Below are 19,706 nucleotides of genomic sequence, written 5' to 3'. Positions count from 1 at the left end.
ATTTCTGAACTAGGGCTTCACCCGTCATGGAAGAAAATGCCATTTGTTACTATCTAAAGGATCTGCAGTGACACATTACAGGGAATTCAGTCTGGAGTTGAGGGAGCATTGCACACAGTGAAGCCCTAGGGAAAGAATCAGGGCCGGAGACCAGGCACAAAAGAATCCTGCTCAAAGTGCAGAGGTTTCATACATTTATTAGAACAAGCAATAAACAAAAATCTCTTAAGTATAAATCTAAACGTTCTCGAGTCCTCATCCCAGGCAGGAGAGTCATAGCATGAAGGGCAGATCTAAGTTCTTCTCGCCAGTGCCAAAGTAGACGTAGCCATATTGCTTGGTCATTGGGACATGGTAGAACGTCAGTCCCAGCCACAGCAGGCTCCGCAGCACCACCACCGTGCCTCCCTTCTCTAGCTGGACAGTCCAGGAGCCTGTGTGAGAACATGTGCTAATGAGTCACTGCAAAGGAGAAAGAGGCAGCGTTCCTGGTGCAAGCTGTCCCTAAGCTGGGAGAAGGACTGTGGTGGGTTCTGCCTGACCAGTTAACAGTGCACAAGGCTGCATTGGAGTTTGTGACACCTGAAAAGAGGGAAGTCGGGGAGACCAGAAACCTGATGCCCTTTCTTCTTTTGTTGATTCAGCATTACAGGCTGCCCTCATTTCCAGATGTTTGTGTCGAGTTTCACACAGTAGCATATTCCCATGGCTATGATGGTAATGTCATTTGCATCACAGGAAGGGACCCTTGGAGCTCCAGACTTGAATACTTGATACCTAGGAGAGCCTACAGCTATTCTTGGCTGCTTCTGAGTGGGCAGCAGTTACTCTAACAAGCTCTGCCACCTACTTGGTCTAGCTAATAGCTATAGAGAGCCAAGACTAGCTATAGCAATCCTGCACAGGTATGAAATTTCTTCTTAAAATAAACTCGTAGCATTAGTAGTGGGAAGAGGAAGAAGACGCTTTCCTGCTCCAGGGAAGACCGGTTTCCCTGGTGCAGCAGCTGGGAAAGAGGAAGAAGAGAAAGTGAAAAGCAGGGTATTTTCTATCTCAGAGAAGTTTACCGAAAAGGTTAATTCTCTTCAGTCTTTCTTGGCTCCACCACTGAAGAGGATGTGCGTGGTAAGGGCAAAGGGATTAGTTTCCGCATTAATTTTGCTTTGGCTCTGCAGAGGAGGTTCAGAGCCAGTGTGAAAATGCAATTTCTTTTGGATGCAAGAGCTCTGAGCCCCTGAGTATTTGTTTTGCATCTGACACGACAGCCTGGGAACAATGCTGGAGGGGAGGGCACTGGAGCATCAGCTTGGATTCAGTGCCGGAGGGCAAGGAGCTGCCAGGAGAAGAAAATACCAGCTTCAGCACCAAATCAGTAATGCCTAGAGGCTGCAATGTAGGGAAGAAGGTTCCTGCTGAATCTCCATCTAAAAGCAAAAGCAGCAGGCCCAAATAAATAAAAAATGCAGTTGGAGCTGTCAGGCTACTACTGGCCTAGAGTCAAGCGGTCAGCCTATCTGCACCCAAAGCCAAAATCTGCCAATTCCAGAGTAAGCAGAAAGCCCATAATGTGTTGGGCCAGTTAGACGGTATTCATCCTTGTAGATAATTTTAGGCTCATCAATTTGTGCTATGACTCATGCTTACTCATGTCATGGTTAGCCTGGGGAAGGGCTTCTGTGATTGCTGTCAGCTGCCAGTCCTCCCCCTCCCACTAACTTCTGACTCTTAGCCAATTTTAGTCACATCCGACAAAGGGCTGAAGGGCTTGAACACCACAAGTTCCTACAACAGGTCGCCACAGGACATGGCCCAGGGGTTGACTCCAGCTCGTGAAGCTATTTGTTTGGCTTGCCTGGCAGCCAAGAGGCACCAGCTAGCTGGGCAATCGGTGTTTGCCTAGCTTTGGGCTCTTGCATGCTCGATTGCAGTACACGTAGTCTCTCATGCAGTTCATGGCAAACTACAGTAGTTGAGGGCTTGAGGGAGAAGCGAAGTTGAGGGGAAACATATGTATGGTGTCTGCAGAATCAGAAAGGAACAACACAATTCAAAGCCCTGTAAAACCAGGTGTCGTGAGTTGTGCTGCTCACCTGTTACCTATCTCTTCTCTTTGTATTTGTGTACTTTTCAAAAGTTTCTTGGACACCACTGTCCCCTGTCTCCTTCAATAGCAAGTTCCACAGGTTTGTTATACCATAATATGCACAACACAAGTCCTGCATCATCTTTGATCTGTTATCTTTCACAGTACTCTCTTCAGTTATGTGCAAACATGGAACTAAATGAACAGCAAGAACCCCTACTTTCTGTGACAGTCACTGAATTTTCTGACAGACTCTGGCTGCAGGATACAGTACAAAGGAGACATTCACAGTCTTTAAAGACTCGGGAGATTTCTGCACTGGAGAGCTTACTTCTGACTCACTCAGCTCCATGTTTCCACTAAAGACAAACAGCTGGAATCACAGTAAAGCAAAGCACTATTTAATATAGGGCAGCATTAGTACAGGTGTGTGCCATCTTTTCACCTTCCTTGCACTGTGACATTCTTTGCATGGGTCCCAGTTAAAACATGAGCTAGTGTCTTCACAAGCAGTAGTTTCACATACAAGGCAACCCCAATCTCCCATGCAGTCTCTCCAGTGCCACTCATATGGACACAAACTGGACTGGATCTTTGTCATACCTGGAGTAAAAACATATTACGGTTCAGCCACTGGGATTACAAATTCTGACTGACTGACTGGGTCTCTGACAAAATCTGCATGTTCTTAAGAAACTTCACTACTTGGATAGCATGGAAACCCAGATGAAGAACACTTCACTACAAGGCAGATCATCCACTGGCTGAAGCACTACAGCCATCTGCTGTCAAAGGACAAGCTTTCAAACAGTTTCTTGAACTTTGACACTACAAGTTTTCAGCATTTGCTAGGGGCAGTAGCTAGACTACGTATTGGAGCATTGAGCAACAAGTAGAAAGCAAATAGGTCTGAATGTAATTGTGACAAATACACTGACCTGACTTCGCTTTCAGTGCAGGGTTCTTGCAGCCTGAACTTGGAGAAATGATCTGCAAGCCCTTCATCCAAATACTCGTGGTTCTTGCTGCAGCTTTACACATTGGTTTGCAAGGGGGACTAAACTTTTGGAAGAGTTTCTCTGACAAAAAGGTAATGGAATGAGGAACTCCCATTGTCTTTGATTTAGGACCAGTCCTCTGAGAAGCAAGTCTGTCAAGGATAGGACTGTGCCTTGCCTTGCTGGGTGGTGAAAGCCTGTAGGGATTATCTAGTTTGCTAATGCCTCCCAACATACTGGAAGCATCCAGCAGCCTGTGTACATGGGATAGCTTGTATATATATGTTCATGTACAGAGATGAACCCTCTGCCCCAAACTATTTACAAAGAACAAAAAGAAATGCCTGGAGCATGACAAGTGGGAAAGGTGAGAGGGAAAGCAGGAATATTAATGCTCTCAGGAACTATGTGTGGATTCAGACTTCTTTTTGTTGGACAAATTTGCAGAGAAGATAGAGTTCAATTTGATTAAATCCCCAATCTATGCTCTGGGGCAATACAGTACATGGACCCATGATCTCCTCAGAACATTTACCCAGTGTCACACAGGCTTATCAATCTCTGCAGAGTATTCATCAGCAGTTAACTGCTGATCAAAGGAACTTCCCATGCACCTTCACACCTGGCAGAAATGGACAGATGTAATTGAAGACAGCTCCATTCACTTTTTATGCTAGATCTCTGAAGGCTGTGATGTGCAGCTGCTTCATTTCCCTACCATCTGTCCAAGCTGCAAAGGGCTCAAAGGGCTCAAATTTGTCATTTTATAAATGTGAGATCTTTGGGGAATATTACGTTGTTATACTTTCCCGCTCTTCTCTGATACTTGACTCTGCATCTAGTTCTACGCAAATATGGACAATAAAGTTTTGCTGATGATGCATAAGTCTTCCTGTGAAATAAGGACCTGAACAAAACAAGCAGGTTACTTAAGGGTAATCCCAACTGGGCTGATGCAACATAGGTTGAGAACAGGAAAAATGATAAGAAACTGCCTGAAACGGTAATGTCATTTTCACTCAGATTCTGTTTTCAGCCAGAATTATGATTAGTCATATAGCTGCTCTTTATTCTGCAGTCAAACAGCAGCAGCAGCGCCACCTTCCACCTTTTACTAAGCAGACCACTGGGGACATTTTTCTAACCCAGCTATCAAAGCTGATTTATTCAGTGTACTTTTCCAGACTAGACTTTTGCAACACACAAAACCCATTCAGAAACTGCATTTGATACACAATACTGGTGTCTGCCTTCTAAGAAGACATCACATTAAAGTTCTGGAACCTATCTGCTTATTGTGGTCCTTTAAAGAAAAGGAAGAAATTAGGGCCCATTATCTCAGTACTTATTTTTTCTGTACCTCTCCACATTAGCAGCATTTGAGGAAATGGTCCAGAAAACAAAATTAATATTTCAACTCATGAGAAATGGAGAAAGTTGTTCTCCTTGAAAGATCCAAGTATTCTCTTCCATCACAGCTCAAATCTCGCAGTCTTCAAACAACAAGATGCTTTTTCAGGCCCACCTTTCTTGTAGGAGTTTGAAATAACGATGTCATAAATCACTCTAAAAGTACTTTAATCAGTAGCTAATGAACAGTATGAAATAATATCTTAACATGAATATGCCTTCTTTCCTCCTTCAAGAGAAAGCCTCAGAAATGCATTTAATAATACAATATAAAAAGCGATGAGAATTATGAAAATTAAATGCTGCTTTTATCCTTTTTTTTCTTTTTTCTTTTTTTTTCTTTTTTAAAATTCCCTGCTATTACAAATGGTTCTTGGAGTAAAATCATTGCATTGGTAGGTGTAGGTCTGTATTACTATAAAAATGCAGAAGCAGGATGTTGTCTTCAAATCCTTTCTAACATTGGCTCAGAATATCCTATGGCAGTCCCTGTGCTCGTCATTGCCCTTGTGTCAGACAACATGTCTCTTGCTGGGAGACTGGGAAGCTCAGAGCATCAGTCTGTAAGGTACACCAAGACTCCCAGATAAAAGTTGTCAGGAAAAAAATTTAAAAATTATTATTATTTGCATTGGAGGGAATACAACTAGAACTAGGAGACAGCAAGTAAAAGCTGGCTTTCCTAGAGTTAAACATCAATTTTAACTTGCATCTACGTGTGAGCCGTAGCCTGTATTGTCCCTAAATCAGGCAGCAGAGTTAACTTCACTCATCATGCAAAGCTCACTGAGGTGCAGAAAACTGGAGGTCATTGCTCTCACACTAGAGATTTCTCACAGTAACACTGCTCTGGTGAGGTTACCATTCTTCAAAATACATTTTTTTAAAAGAGCAAGTTAATTCTTAAGCTGCACCCAGCAAACCTAAGGAAGCCAAGCACTGTCTGTGCTGAAACTATTGCCTGTTGCTGCTCCAGAAGGGAAGGGAGGGAGCTGCTGTGTGGGAGGAAAGAGCATGGGAAAAATATCCGCTGGATGAAGATCTGGAGCTTCCTATTCCCTCTTTGGATCAGGCTGCAGCCTCCACCCCTCCAAACACAGGCAGGAATTCTGAGGAGTTCCTTACATCTTTCCCAAACAAGAAAGTGCTTTGAAGATCCTGATGCTCACCCAGTGTTAAACCACTGCCTTTTTTATGGCCCTTCAACAGCTGCCAGGACACCAGGGCTGAATTTCAAAAGTCAACCTCCTTCTCAGCTTCTTCTTCCTTTCCAGTCGCCGATAGAAATCCCAGTCTCATCCCCCATGTCTGTCTCAGCTACAGGCTGAATCTTGTAATTCACAGAGGCAATAAGGTTCGTGAGACATTAGCTTTTAAACAAAAGCCTTTTAAGAGGGCTGTTTGCAGAACTTTCCTGCCGTAACTGGTCCACTTTCAGTATGACCTCTCATAACATTGCTGCTTTGGAGGTGATTCAGCAATGCCTCATTTCAGTGCAAGCTTGAGAAGAAACAGCTTTAAAAGCTAGACAGCCTGATACAGAGGTTCCACATTGCAAAAGCTCACAGAGGGTCATAAAAGTGACATTATCAATTCCTCTTCAAAGGAGGAAATCTCTCAAGGGAAAAGCAGCTACAGCACGGTTGCACTTACCATTAACACAATATGCTGCCGCAAGAGCAGGTTATAACAGATCTTGCTGCAGTCAGTCCTGAGTGAGAGTGAAGTAGTGAGTTATAGGACAAATATTAACACCCAGAGAGGGGCAACAAAACCTTTCCCTTTGCAAAAGCAGCCGCTGCTTGGCTGTGTGACCCCAAGCACTTAGCTCTGACAAAAGTATGCTACACCCATGGGATTTAGCTTCCATTTCCCTCCAACAGAAAATCCTACACTGGGAAGACCTTCCTACTTCTAATTTGCTGTCTGTAGGGAACAAAGACAAATTGCAAAGCAGAGCAGCTGTAAGGAAAGGTCACTGTGCTCTGGCTCTCAACAATTTCGCCACACGGACATTTCACGCACAGCCTACCAACCATAAGGACACATCCAAACACTCTTACGTGGGGCTCAAACTCCTTCATGCCACTTACTGGCTGCAAAGTAAATATCCTTCATTTGCTTGACACACCACCTGCACCCCATATGTTAACACTGCTGTCAATATTTCCAATTCCCCAGATAACTATTTAATAATAATTAAATAAAAACACAGACTGGTTGCAGGTTCAGTACTATTTTAAAAAGCCACCAGAGCCAGGAAAGCACAGCTTACAAACAGTCAGATGCTGCCAAATGGCTCTTGCATGGTCCTAATGCCTGCCACGTCTTTGACACACAAATACAACCATGCCCAAACCTCAAAGTAAAATCATCTTACTTCCGAGGCTTTTTCTCTCCATTATCCTCTCCCACTGGGGATGCCTCTGCAGCACAAATGATTAAGACAGGCCTGGGCCTTCTGTTTACACACAAAGTACCTGTTTCCTGCTGGCAAGGAAGACTCCAGGATTGCAATGTTGTCCCAGATGCACAGTATTCAGGTGCCTCCGAGTACTGGGTGAAATTCAGGCTATACTTAGACATGTGACAACAGTGCTGCTTAATCCAGTTGAAGCAGCCTCTGCCCTCAAACCCTTATCCGCCCCCCCCATCACTCTTCCATCATAGAGACCACAAAAGTGTTTATTTACTGCTCAGTGAACCAGGTCAGGGAAATTATTTGGCTGAAAAATAGTCTAGCCAAAAATAAAGTTATTTTTCCAGCTGGAATCTGGCTGCAGAGCCAGCAATGCCAACACAAAAGAAGGGACAATACACAGACATAAATGAGCAGCAGAGGATGGGAAGGACTGAAAAAGCTAGCACAGAAGTAATACACATCAAATTACAGCCTCCCTTATAGCCCAGTTAGTTTGCTCTTTAGTCCTAAATCCACCTGATAATTAGAATAGAGCTAGAAACCTTTTCACTTTTGTTGTTGTTGTTGTTGTTAAGAAAAAGATGCAGACTTTGCACAGAAAGCATCCAGAACAAAGATTTGGAATGGGGCTGTGCACTAGAGGAAACAGCAAGACAATATGCAATCAAAACTTATACAGAGTAGGAGCAACTGATTAAAATCCCTGCTATTTGGATTCTGACAACTACAATACAGATCATTGTATCTTGGGTCTTCTGTAGTAAATTTAGAAATCTCTCAGAGTGGCAAAGCACCCTCCTTCCAAAGCACAGGTCTACGCTGGATCCCGTCACACTCCATATTTCTTGTTCAGCTGGTCGCTGTGGAAACGTTTTTGGAGCGTGCCAGGAGTCACGTAGCATCTACCTGGGGAGCCCCTGCATTAATCCGTCACCTTCGTGGGCTTCTGTGAGCCCATTGGTTGGTAGGAAGAAAAAGAAGGAGTCCCTCGCCCCTCCCTGCTCTGAATGAAAGACGCTTCCTCTAAATCTTGCTACAGGATTTCAGGCTCAATTCAGCTTCTTTGGGGCTTTTGTCACCAAACAAATGTGATGTCTTTGAAAGCAAGATTAACAGTTTGATGAAAGGATGCAATGGACAGCTTTGTTCTAGCCTGCTTCCCCCTAGAGCTTTCGGTCACTGTCACTTTCTTACCCACGGGAGAATATCTGTCTGACTCTCAGAGGAGATTATGGCCACCTTGTAAGATTTTGCCTCTCCTGATAACAAAGCACTGGCCACTTTGAGGAGGTGATAATGATGAACAGGGGCTGGATTAGGGGCAAAGAACCTCACATTGATCTCTGAATTCTGAGAGAACACAAAGCAGTCGATGCTGGGATTCAAAACCCACCAAATGCTTAGAGCACATCCAATTCACTCTCCTGCAGGAGGGGCAAGGCTACAAGGCCTGTCAGTCCCCTAGCTGTACTTCTTACCTCATCATCAAATTAGCAGGACTAGTTAAAAGGGCTTAGGACAAGGAACAGATGGCACGGATTATAAACTGTCGACGTTTTCGTACTGAACGAGTTACAAATTCTGGCCCAAATTACCTGAAGAGTTTACCAGTTTCTGAGAAGGCTGTCACACTGAGCATATCCACACAGCACAGTGCAGTTGTGTTGATATTCAAGCTAATTCTGAACATTAAAGATGGCTAAGCATCTTCAGTGCCTGGGATAGCCTAGCTATCTCTGCACAGCACAACTGCTGTACAAATATACCCATAGATGAACTGTCCCTTGTCCTTTTCCCTCTACACACAGCCACACATTCCTTCAGCATGCAGAATTTCAATCCATACGATATTTGTGTACAGTAAAACAAGACAACGCCCACTGACTTCCTCTCTGCAAAAATTCTATAGCCAAAGGGGCAGCAAACAGCAAAGCAAGGCTATATGCAGGGCTGGCACCAATGCCAACTGCTGCATGGGCAGGAGCTGCCACTCCTTACGTGGAATCCCTTCAGAAATAGACCACTCCTAGCAAAAGCTGACCTCATTCTGACTTCAGTGACACACAGACTGCCCTAGGCTTTCCCCTGCAAGTAATTTTTCATCATTCCCTAGAGAAAGGGTTAGGCCAAGGCTGACTGATGTGGTGATAAAACTACAACTTCTAGTTCTAAGAGGCTTTACCACCATTTCCCATCAGTTCAGCAAGAAGTTCATCTCCTTTTCATGTCCAATGAACCAGGAGCTGAAATGGAGACAGGGTGGGCAATGATTTCTTTTACTGAGGAGGAAAAAACTTTAAATACAATCCCTGGAAAGTTGCTATGAAGACTCTGCTTCTGTCTTCATTCTTTCACTGCAGCAGTCAGGAGGGTGAAAGACTCCACCACAGCTCTCAGTTGATGGGCAGCTCTGCTCCAGTGTAAACTCATCCAGGACCTCTGACTAAACAAGACCCCTGAGGTGATAACAGACCTAGGACCCAAAAGCAGTGAATGCACTGTTTTATTACCCGTAGACACAAAGCCCAAGGAAAATAGACTCCTTTCCAGAAATCAAGGCAGATCATGGACAGCCAGTCAAAAGCTATAATACTAGCTGGCTCTGGAGTCCTCCTGCTGTGCTTCCACATGAGAGGTTCCAGTCTGATCTTGAACTCCTGAGCTGGCAGCACCCCAGCTGTAGGAGGGACAGTATCTTGTATTGCTCACAGGCAACTCTCTTGGGTCACTGCAGAAGTGGACTTAACAGCCTCTAAAGGCTCCCCAGCCCACACATCACTAGGAAAAATGAAGTGTGTCTACTTTTGAAAGATATAGGAGACATGCTTATGTATTTGTGTATGTCCATTACATGCCTGTGATCACTAAGGATGCTAAGAAAGCTATTGAAAAGTCCAGTGACCATTCCAGAAATTGCCTAAGCTTGGAAGGGACAGTCTCTGTCCATACCTACAGTTCAGGAGGTCAGTATACCACACACAGTCTGGGAACTCAGGCCTTACCTTCTCCTCAATCTGATGCTGCTCTTGTGCTTTTCTTTCTCATTTTACTTTTCTGTGCTTTCCTTTCCTGTACCTAGCACTGACAATGCTGGCACCATAGTGCACCCTGCTGGAAGGTAGCAGCTACGGCCATCCTAGAATTCTTTCTAGGGATGGCTGACTTCACTTTTAACAGAGAAATTCAGGTACCAATGCTTTAACTAATAACCCACTGAACCAGCTATTCGGTTCGATTCCCATATCTGAAAGCTGACTGTTCTGATGCACACTAATCTGTTTTATTCCTTCTGTACCACTGTGTTATAAAGCTTGTTTGTCAAAACCACTTGTATAAATGTCAGGTAACTCCATGGGATACTGTAGCTCAGTTTCATACATTCACCAAGCCTACAGATGACCTCTCCTAACCAAGAACGAGGATAGCTGTGAGCCACACTAAGTATTTCGGTCTACATTTTGGCTACCTCTTTTTATCCTTGCTAACATGAACCACTGCCCCTCATTCATTATGGGTCTTTTAGTTTGGATTTCAGTGAGACAGCTTGAAAAGCCTTGTCCCCGTGTGGCTCTTGGCAGGCTAAGAAGTAAAGTGCTCTTGCTCTCAGCTTTCACAGAGCTGGGGAGGTGCTGCTTATTGTTAAGCAATGAAAGGGGAGGGCTCAGGTCACATCTGTGAAATGTTAGTGGAGAAGGGAGGCTGGGTGAAAGTAGGTGGCCAGCACAGCATAGCACTTTGCTGGATTTTGCAAGGCCACTGGGGAGATAGGCAGCCATTTGTCTTAGAGCCCTGATAACGGACCAACTTGCTCTCTGCTGGCTAGCTGGGGGTTGTAAATACCTCTGCAGACACAGACTCTTCAAATGGCTGGAGACGGAGGCTGATAGCAGATTAATCGCTTGGGGGGGGGGGGGGGGGGGCGGTCGAAAGGGAGTTAATTAGCTGTGTTAATGCATGGAGATAAAGCAGGTTTGTGTCTCCTGGCCTTCTTCCTTCCAGCACCTGGGCTTTTGGGGCAGCCAAGATGGGGCTACCAAAATGGCCCTTGAGAGTGGCCAAAGGAAAGTATCTCCCACTTAGAAATGCAATCTCTCCATCTTCAAGGGCCCATTAAGCACCAGCTTTTGCTAAACTGATAAAGAGTGTGCTAATGAAGCTCAGAGGACAGGAGGTTAGTGTTCTAACCCAGGCTACTGCTAAGCAAGTTTACAGAAAGGCTAGTGCCCAAAGTATTCAGCCAGGGAAATAGCCATAAATCCTTTTGTCTGCAATGCTGTGTAAGGAATGCTCCAAAAACACTGCACGTTTGGGTGAAGAAATACAGCTACAGGCTGAGTGACTGTCATCGCCTCCACAGTCAAAATGGTAAAGGAGCTGAAATGATCTGTCTAGGGACTTCTCCCCTTCCTCTAGCTGAATCTTCAAACAGCAAGTGGACAAGACTCACCATGATCCACCCTGCCACTGTATACTCATTTAGAATGATGCTATAAAATCTCTCCCAGCATTACAGAGTCAGCAACTACATCTGAGGGGTCTTGGCTCCTCAGTTCACCCTCCACAATGGACAGCAATAAGTCAGGAATCTCCTCAGTCCTCTTTTGAGCCCTCATGCATCATAGTTCAGGAAGCAAAGCCAGCTGTACTGCGAGTCCTGCGCTTAGAGTTACCATCTCAGGAACCCATTGTCACCTTTGTGTTATTGTCACTGACAATGAAGAAGCCCGAGCTAAATATCACCCTCCACAGCTGCCGTCAAGTTTACAGCCAGGCGTACCAGGAAATCATCTGTTCTGGACTCCTGCATACCACTGCCCATTAAATTGAATGCAGTCACTCATGTCTGGGTCTAGCAACTTATATTTGCATTTGGCTAAAACACAATTCCCAGGAGGACATCCAGCATGATGCTAAGATAGCAAGAGACACGGACTTATCCATTGCCCTTGCTAGCTGGTAGTCATTTAACTGTTAACATTTGTACCTATTTTTTCATTTTAGTTTTTCTGGCTATAATTTTCAGCTGCTGGTTCCTGTTACGCCTTTCTCTGCTATACCAAATAGATCTTCAGTACCCAATACTTTAACTCCATGGAGTATTTACACAGTGTAATACAGTCATTCTCATGTTCTTTTCCATAAGATAAACAGATTAAACTGTTTATGTCTCTTACCAGCCCTTGAATCATTTTGTAGCTCTTTTCTGCAACTCTCATTTTGCAACGTGCAGTAATCCACTTCTGATTCCACTAACAGTATATGCAAAAGTAAAGTCACCTCCCTGTTCCTATTTGCTACGCCCTTGTTTATATATCTACAGATCAAAATAGCCTTTTAAGTCTCAGGATCAGACTGGGAGCTGATGTTCAGTGGGTTGTGCCTGGATTTCCTTTCAGAGCCACAGCTTCCAGAATACAAGTCTAGCTTCCAGTCCCTGCTTTTAGATCCGTGATTTTGCAGGTAGCTACATCAAAACGTACTTTATTTAAGTAAGCCGAGTTTGCCAGATCTCTGTAGCCGTCTTGCCCTTGTCATTATTTGTCTCTCCACCAATCCTTTACTTCTAGATCATTTATAAATAAGTTGAAGAGTATCAGTACTGGCACTGGTCCCAGCTGAAGCCCCTTCTGACCCCTTCCAGAAATACGCCCATTCAGTGATTTCTGAATCACAACTACTAATCAAGATCAGTTTAGGGGAATATCTCTGCAATGCTGGGATTTATTAAAGGTTAGCATCGTAAGTATGCCACAAGTCTCCTGAGATAAGGATTTCAGGAGTAACTTACCTGGCTCTGCCATTTTAATTTTTTGACGAATGGAAAAGGTTGCCTAACTCTACCCTGCCTTAGCAAATAGTCTGAAAGAGTATTTTATTGTCTTCATTTGATGCGAGTCCATATTATTTCCAAAAACAAACCAGAAAAAAATTATTGAGCATATCTGCCCTTCCACATTCTTATCAACCTTTTTACCATCACCATTTAGTGACAGTTTCCAGTACCATTACTATGCTTTCTTTTCCTCTCAATATACTTGAAAAAATCCTCCTTACAGTTGTCATGGATTACTCCAGGTTATCCCGGCTTCCTTTGTCATTTTCTACTCATTATCAACTCCAATTTATATCAAGCATTAATTGTTCACAACTTTCTGCATTTCTTTTTATATTGCTTTTTTTTTAAATTCTAATTCCTACTTTTACTCCACCAGTGAACTGTGGTAAGCTTTCAGCCAAAAGTGGCTATTTCTTGACTGGGAGTCATGACTTTTGAATAAACTCTTCTCATAGAAATCCTATTTCTACTCATATCTTTTCCTATCTACATTTTTCTTTCCCTTAGCCTCTGACATACCTCCCCTCCTGCATTAGTTTTTAACAGTGCCCTGTTGGTGTCCCTTATCTGCATATCAAAGTGATCTGAGTCAGCAGCCTGTAACAAACCTTCAGAGTCAAGTTACTGCTTTTCTGAACTGTAGTTTGAAAGCACCAAAGAACTGAATTCTCCATCCCCTATTTTCCTTCCTCCCAAGCTTTCCATTCTACACTAGTACCTTAGGCTTTCTCCCATCCCCTTCCTTTATCCTTGCAGAATGTAGCATTGCCTGATCTGGTACCATGGTCTCGGTAAAATCATCCTTCCCCCTCCATTTTCACTTTCCCCATCATGTCAATTCCTGAAAAGTGACTGTTATTTCATATCTACACAATATTGGGTCATCAAGTGAAAATTCTGTAGGCATGCTAGGAATTATTGCTATTTGCTTTGCTATTCCATTATCTACAAGCACATGTAAAACTGCCACAACTCTAGTTCCTGAAATGCTATCACCCAGGGTGCCGAACTCCATGCAGCAGAAAGGACCGGGCTGACAATCTGCCAGCAGCTGAAAGGCTACATCTAATTGTGCATAAAGTTGAGCAGATTGTCTGCTTAGACTACAGCAAACAAGCTTATCTTTAATGCAGACATATGGCCAGCAAAACCTACAGATCCCAGCATGCAACACTCTAGCCAGCTGGCCATTTGGATCAGAATGAAGCATTACATGATCTGATACTGTGGTGACAGAAGATCAGTATCGCAACCCCTCCATGTTAAAAAATCATGAGTCAGGCCACTCAAATTCATGAGTTTGGCTCAGAGAGGTGGAGATTTTAAAGGGGATAAACCGATTTAATTTGCTTTAGAGACAGGGTTCACATTCTCCCACTTTTCTCCACAATCATTTAAAAAAATGTATTTTTTTAATAAAAGCTAAGTCACACAGTCACTTGTCTCTGGAAGCTGAGACACAAAGGAAAAACAGACAGACTCACAGTATGATTAGGGGAGGAGCAGCAACATATTCTGAACTCTTAAAGTGCACAGATAACCTGATAGACACACAGACAGAATCTGGAACCTGCAATCACCACAGATATCACTGGTAAAGATAAGGATGGCAGACAGTTTTGTTACAAAACTCCAGGTTTTCCAATCTTGCACTAAACTCTGCTTTTACCATTGTTTCCTTTATTCAGCCTGGTTTTAACTTCCTTTCTTCCCACCTCTCAGCTGTCATATAAAATGTTCTCTCTGCCTCCAACTTTCCATTCTGTAAGACACCTCTGCTCTCCTATAATGATACACCATACATTTTATGACAGTTACCCTCTTGACAGCCGTCACAGATGCTCAGTCTCCAAGTAATAAAGAAAACTATTCCAACTGAGTTGTTACTTTTAGACAGGCTAAAATCAGCCCTTAATCTTTCAATCCTGTTCTTTAGGTCTTTTAAGATGCTAGGGAAATTCTAGCCAATGCAGGCTGGGAGGGGAGCATCACTCAGACATCGCTCACCTTCCGTCCACTTTTTGTGTATTTGTTGAGGGCAGAGACAATTCTGGCTTCAGTCACAATTCTAGATGCAATAGATTTGGGAATTCCTATTTATGCTCTATAACTGTTCAAGAGAGGATCTAGCCAGGAAAGGCAAGAAAAGCTTCAGGTCAAAATGAGGGGATTTGACAGAGCTATGAACAACATATCAGGAAATAGAAAAAGCACTGTCTGCTCTGGGTCAGGACCAACATGGACTGGCAGAGCTGAAGGAAGGTAATCCAAGAACCAAAGCTTGAGTGCCTTGCAAGCCAGGAGTGGGTGACTTTGGCAGAGCCATGCTGATAAAAATCAGCAGAAAGCCTGTGTCTGCCCTCTGTTCTTTTTTTTTCCCCCACATTTTCACAAGCAACCAGTACTTTAGGCAACCTGAATGCTTGTTAAAGGGGGGTGGGTTGATCTTTCTTTAATGTCAGAGCTCCTATCTGCATGTGGTAGAGTGCAATTAGAGAGGCTACATGCCTTGCTGATCCTGGAACCAGTTCATCTTCCTTCCTTCGCCTGACAAGCTCATTCCATCAATCCCCAGGTTCAGTCCAAAAAAGAGCAGGACAATACAGCCAGAGCTGTACAGGCACTGTGATGAATCTTCTTCTCTTCCATTAAGAAGCACTCAGCTGCATTTGAGCTCAGGTAGTCTTTGAGAGGTAACTTTTTTTGAGGAGACTGAGATCTGCACTAACAGCAACAGCCTCCGGGAAGGAGGCAAAGGTTCATGCTTACACAGACCTCAGGTTGCCTCAGGAAGACAAACATGACAGTGGCAGGGCTGAGCCCCACTTTCTGTCTGCCACAGGGTAAAATACAGCTACAAGTCCAATTTGATTTAAAGACCTCAACAAAACCGCCATCATGTCTAACATACAGCACGACCTGCCAGTTGCCTTGTCCCTTGAACTAGATACAAAACACTGCAGAGTGGTATCTGTAATCTTTCAAAGGTGCCATTCTCCACCACAGCTGAAAGTGGCTAAAACCAACTCTGAGATGCAAATTAGCCTTCAGGCCCTTAGCCCTTGGTGCCTGTTTTCTAGTGGAAACATAGAAAGCATGGCAGATGTATGTCCTGCTGCAGCGGCTTTCTGGTTTCAGGCCTCACAAAATTAAAGTCTCCCTACCACAAACCCTAGAAAAAAAGAGGGGGGAAAAATGCAAACAACAGCAACACCTGAACTACCATACAAAACTGCAGCTAAAATTTTCTTAGGAGGTATCTAGGACCTAACCCCCCTTTGCAATACTCCTTTTTGAGTCAACAGGGCCAATTCAGTGAGCCAGTGTATGTAAAAATGTGCAGTCTCTCCAGACTACACTTCTGGAAAATGACTGCAGCAAGGACACTCCCAGTAAGCTGAACAATGGTTTAGATTTTAGCACTGTTTATGCTCTGAACAGTCAAAAACGTTCAGAATTCAGGCAGGAGCTCACTAGGTTCATTCTCAGTTCTTTTTTGCCAAAAGAAAGATTGGGAGATATATATATATATATAGAGAGAGAGAGATATGATAAAATCTGAAAAGCTATTTACAGCAGTGGCAATTCACTGTCCTTCTAGCCAATTCCATCTGGCATAGGATGCCTACTATCCTATCCTGCTACTCTGGGATACAAATAGCAAATAGCAAACCTAAGTTCTGATTGTGTCCCAAGAATCTTTCTAGACAACAGGATGTGGAGACACTTGGCCCAATCCAAAAAATGCAACAAATCAGCACAAAACAGATAGAAACAAATAAGAAGTCATTCCCATCTCTTTAGAGAAATATCCTGCCAGACGAATCCCTGGAAGAGGCTTTAAATATATTTCACAGTTGTCCAGCAGAACCTTTCTCCTTCCACAGTGTGTAATCCCGGTAGAGTACAGATTATTCCACACTACAGCACTTCTAACACAGTTTATCAAAGGAAAGCTTGAATTCAGCCTCTCAGAGATATCAGCTTAGTGTTAATGAGAGCCCATTCAGATAAAGAAGAGCAATACTGGGTGGGACAAGACGTGTGAAATACTTCAAACCACATAAATTCCCTCTATCACTGGTGGAGTTATCTCTCCTTGTAGGGATACCAGCTGTCACAGGCTTTACAAAAGTCAGGAGGGAACATGGCACTCAGGGAGAGGGGGTAACTGCTGATGCAGTCAGACCTGTTGTGAGGATGTGACAACCCTGGTACACTTACATCTTACCACTGTAAGCATTTATAATTTCTTAAAACGGGAATTAAGAACAACATTTACAACATTAAAGGATAAAGTTCCTTTACAGATTCGCAGGAGCTTCTTCCAAGCATACCAACTCCACAGTAGCCCACACCTTGTCGCCTCAGCGTTTCCCAGGCTACTTGGACTGCCTTCCCTTTCACTGCATCTCTTGTTTCTGCTACCTTTACCTTGTGGGATATCATGCTCCAGAGAGTCTAGAAAGTCAGTGGATGGGTCCAGGTCAGCCTTTTCCAGCAGGGTTTTATTCTTCAGGTTAACAGGCTCAGTAAAGTGGAAATAGGAACTTAACTTTTTTGCCTCCGTAAAAGAAAGACCTGCGAACAGCCATTGGTGACCATTAATACAGTGATCTGGGCTAACATACATTATACCATTGAATGTCATACAGTTTCTCTAATGCGCACAGCATAGGACAGAATCACAATCTTTCTCCAACAGACTCCACAGAAGACCAAAGACTTGCCAGAAATGGGTGGCAGTACTCCCTGATGCTGTGCATTACAGACCATGCTAACTGCAGTCCCAGATAAGCAGTGGGCATGAGTTGAGATCAACTCTCTGTGCCCATTTGGTTACATCCTATCTCTAGATGCAGAATTCACTGCAGCTATAATTGCTAAACACTGACATAAACTATACATAGACAAATGAAACTACAGTTTTAATGACTCAGAGCCATTACTGACTCTCCTCCCACCTTCCAGAGTTGAGTCATGCACCTGAACATTAGTGGCATTGGATTCTCTCCTCCCTGTTCATCTTACCCAAGATGAAAACAAACCTGAAATCAAAACATCAGCTAGAGAAAGTCATCTTAATTTATAGCCTTTATGATCAAAGTACAGTCGATCCTGATAAAGACAATGAGAATTTACCTTCAAAGTTTCTGTTTTCACACACAGACCCAAGAGGAGTCTTCACAAATGCCCCCCGGGGGATGACACCAACTGCTCTGTCTATCTGTTCTATCGTAGCTACGAGGCGGGACTCCTCCTTGATTATGGGCTTTAAAGAAAAATAGGCAAATTTTAAAGGCAGGACTTTCCTTGTTGTCATTTCTGAAATTAAACTCGAGGTGACAATAGAAACTACAAAAGACTCATCAACTTGGAGCCTGATGGCACTAAGAGGAGGACCACAAATCGGACATTCTTCTCTTAAGAAGAGAAGCAGGAGCAGTCTAGCTTCACCAGAGAATTAACTGTCCCTCCCTTCGTCCATCCTTTCCTCCCTCTCAATTAAGCTACTCATGACTTGTCTATTCAGTTATAAAGAATGGTACCTGCAGTAAAGCTTTAGACACTGCAGTGAGGATCTGTACCAATTGTGCATAATAAAACATAAAGGAGAAAGAATATTTCTGAGCTGTGTCTAACTCCAGGAGTAACTGAAGTAAGAGTTCAATCAAGAAGCCGTTGCTACACAATGACAGCAAAGAGGAAATTATATATATTCCGCCTGAGCACAGGCTCAGGCTGCTTATTACAAACAAGAAGGAGGAGCCACCACCTGTCCAGTGTGAGGGGTACAACTACGAAGAGAGTTTGAAAGTGTTTTGCTGTATTTACCTCCTTACCATCTTCAAACAATCTTTCAGCATCTTCTGCATTTATCTCAGTGTACTCGTACTCAAAAGAAGGATCCCCCTGGAAACGGCCCTTCAGCTGCTGAGCCTGCGCAACCATCTCCTCGGTCGCTGGTGGCAGGAGGCTCCATTCCACGCAGTTGAAGCTGCCAGCGACAAGCACGACACAGGCCCGAGCCCGTTGAAGCACAGGGCTCGATGCAGCCTTGCCAGGCCCCTCAGGGGCACAGCGAGGCTCCCTCGGGAGAGCTGGGCAGCCCCCCCACTCCCTCTTTTCTCCCCCCAGCCCCCAAACCGGCCTCCCGAGGCCGTTTAGGCCTCCCCGGTCCCACCTCCCCAGGGAGGTGCCCGTCCCCTGCACGGAGCGGCGGTGAGGCCCGGCCTCCGCACCTGTAGAGGCGGCTGCGGGGCGCGGCGAGGTCAGGGCCCAGCCCCTCGGCGATGTAGTAGGCGCCGCGCACGCCCTGGATGCAGCCCCAGAACCAGACCCGCTCGAAGCGGTAGTCGCGCTGGAGGAGCAGCAGCGAGGCCCCCAGCACCGCCCGCTTCTCCGGGCTCAGCCCTGCGCCGCCGCCGGCCGCCAGCTCCAGCGCGGCGGGCAGCGACGCCGCCTCCATGGCGGCTCCGCGTCGCCGTTGCCAGGCAACCGTCGCTCGGGCGGGCAGGCGCCGCGCCGTTGCCGCAGCGCTGGGGTCAAGGGTGACGGCATGCTTCCGCTGGAGGGAACGGCCCAAAGCGTCAATCAAAGTCAGCGCCCTGGCAACGGCGGGGCGGTGAGCGGCGCCGACATGGCAACGGCGGGTCCCGCCTCCCCGCTGCCATGGAAACGGCGCCGGTGGGCGCAGGCGGACAATGGCGGCAGCTCGCCGCCGCCGCACCCGCTGGGCGGCCGGGCCGGGCCGGGCCCCCAGCCCGGGAGGGCGGCCGGCTCGGGCTGAGGGCCCAGCCGGGCAGGGAGCCGCGGGGCGGGCGCCTCATGGGGGCCTCAGTAGCTCAGCGCCTGAGCAGGCACGGGGCGACGGCAACTCCCGTGCGGTTCAGCCGCCGCCTCGGCCCGGGCCTTCCCTCCGCGGGGAGCTGAGGAGGGCAGGGCAGTCACGGCGAG

General features: G+C 45.2%; 1 protein-coding gene across 1 annotated transcript; it reads right to left on the bottom strand.

The window, feature by feature from the left end:
* Positions 1-196: 196 nt before the first annotated feature.
* Positions 197-19,294, bottom strand: RSPH9 (radial spoke head component 9). The gene is made up of 5 exons (XM_072856653.1): positions 18,992-19,294; positions 18,585-18,747; positions 17,892-18,021; positions 17,184-17,330; positions 197-434 (listed from the first exon to the last, which is right to left on the bottom strand). The coding sequence occupies exons 1-5, from the start codon at positions 19,216-19,218 to the stop codon at positions 274-276; spliced, it is 828 nt and encodes a 275-aa protein (XP_072712754.1). The 5' UTR covers positions 19,219-19,294; the 3' UTR covers positions 197-273.
* Between the last annotated feature and the right edge of the window lie 412 nt (positions 19,295-19,706).

This window comes from Ciconia boyciana, chromosome 3 (assembly GCF_034638445.1).
Source record: "Ciconia boyciana chromosome 3, ASM3463844v1, whole genome shotgun sequence".
Classification (NCBI taxonomy): domain Eukaryota; kingdom Metazoa; phylum Chordata; class Aves; order Ciconiiformes; family Ciconiidae; genus Ciconia; species Ciconia boyciana.
This window is presented reverse-complemented; position numbering and strand designations above follow the sequence as displayed.

What these genes read in the sequence shown, in the direction of transcription:
- RSPH9 (XM_072856653.1), bottom strand. Translation starts at nt 19,218, where the DNA reads ATGGAGGCGGCGTCGCTGCCCGCCGCGCTGGAGCTGGCGGCCGGCGGC. An exon ending in TGAAAACAGAAACTTTGAAG is followed by an intron (nt 17,331 to 17,891) that starts GTAAATTCTCAT and finishes GGCTGTTCGCAG; the next exon opens with GTCTTTCTTTTACGGAGGCA. An exon ending in GGAGCATGATATCCCACAAG is followed by an intron (nt 435 to 17,183) that starts GTAAAGGTAGCA and finishes GTTCTCACACAG; the next exon opens with GCTCCTGGACTGTCCAGCTA.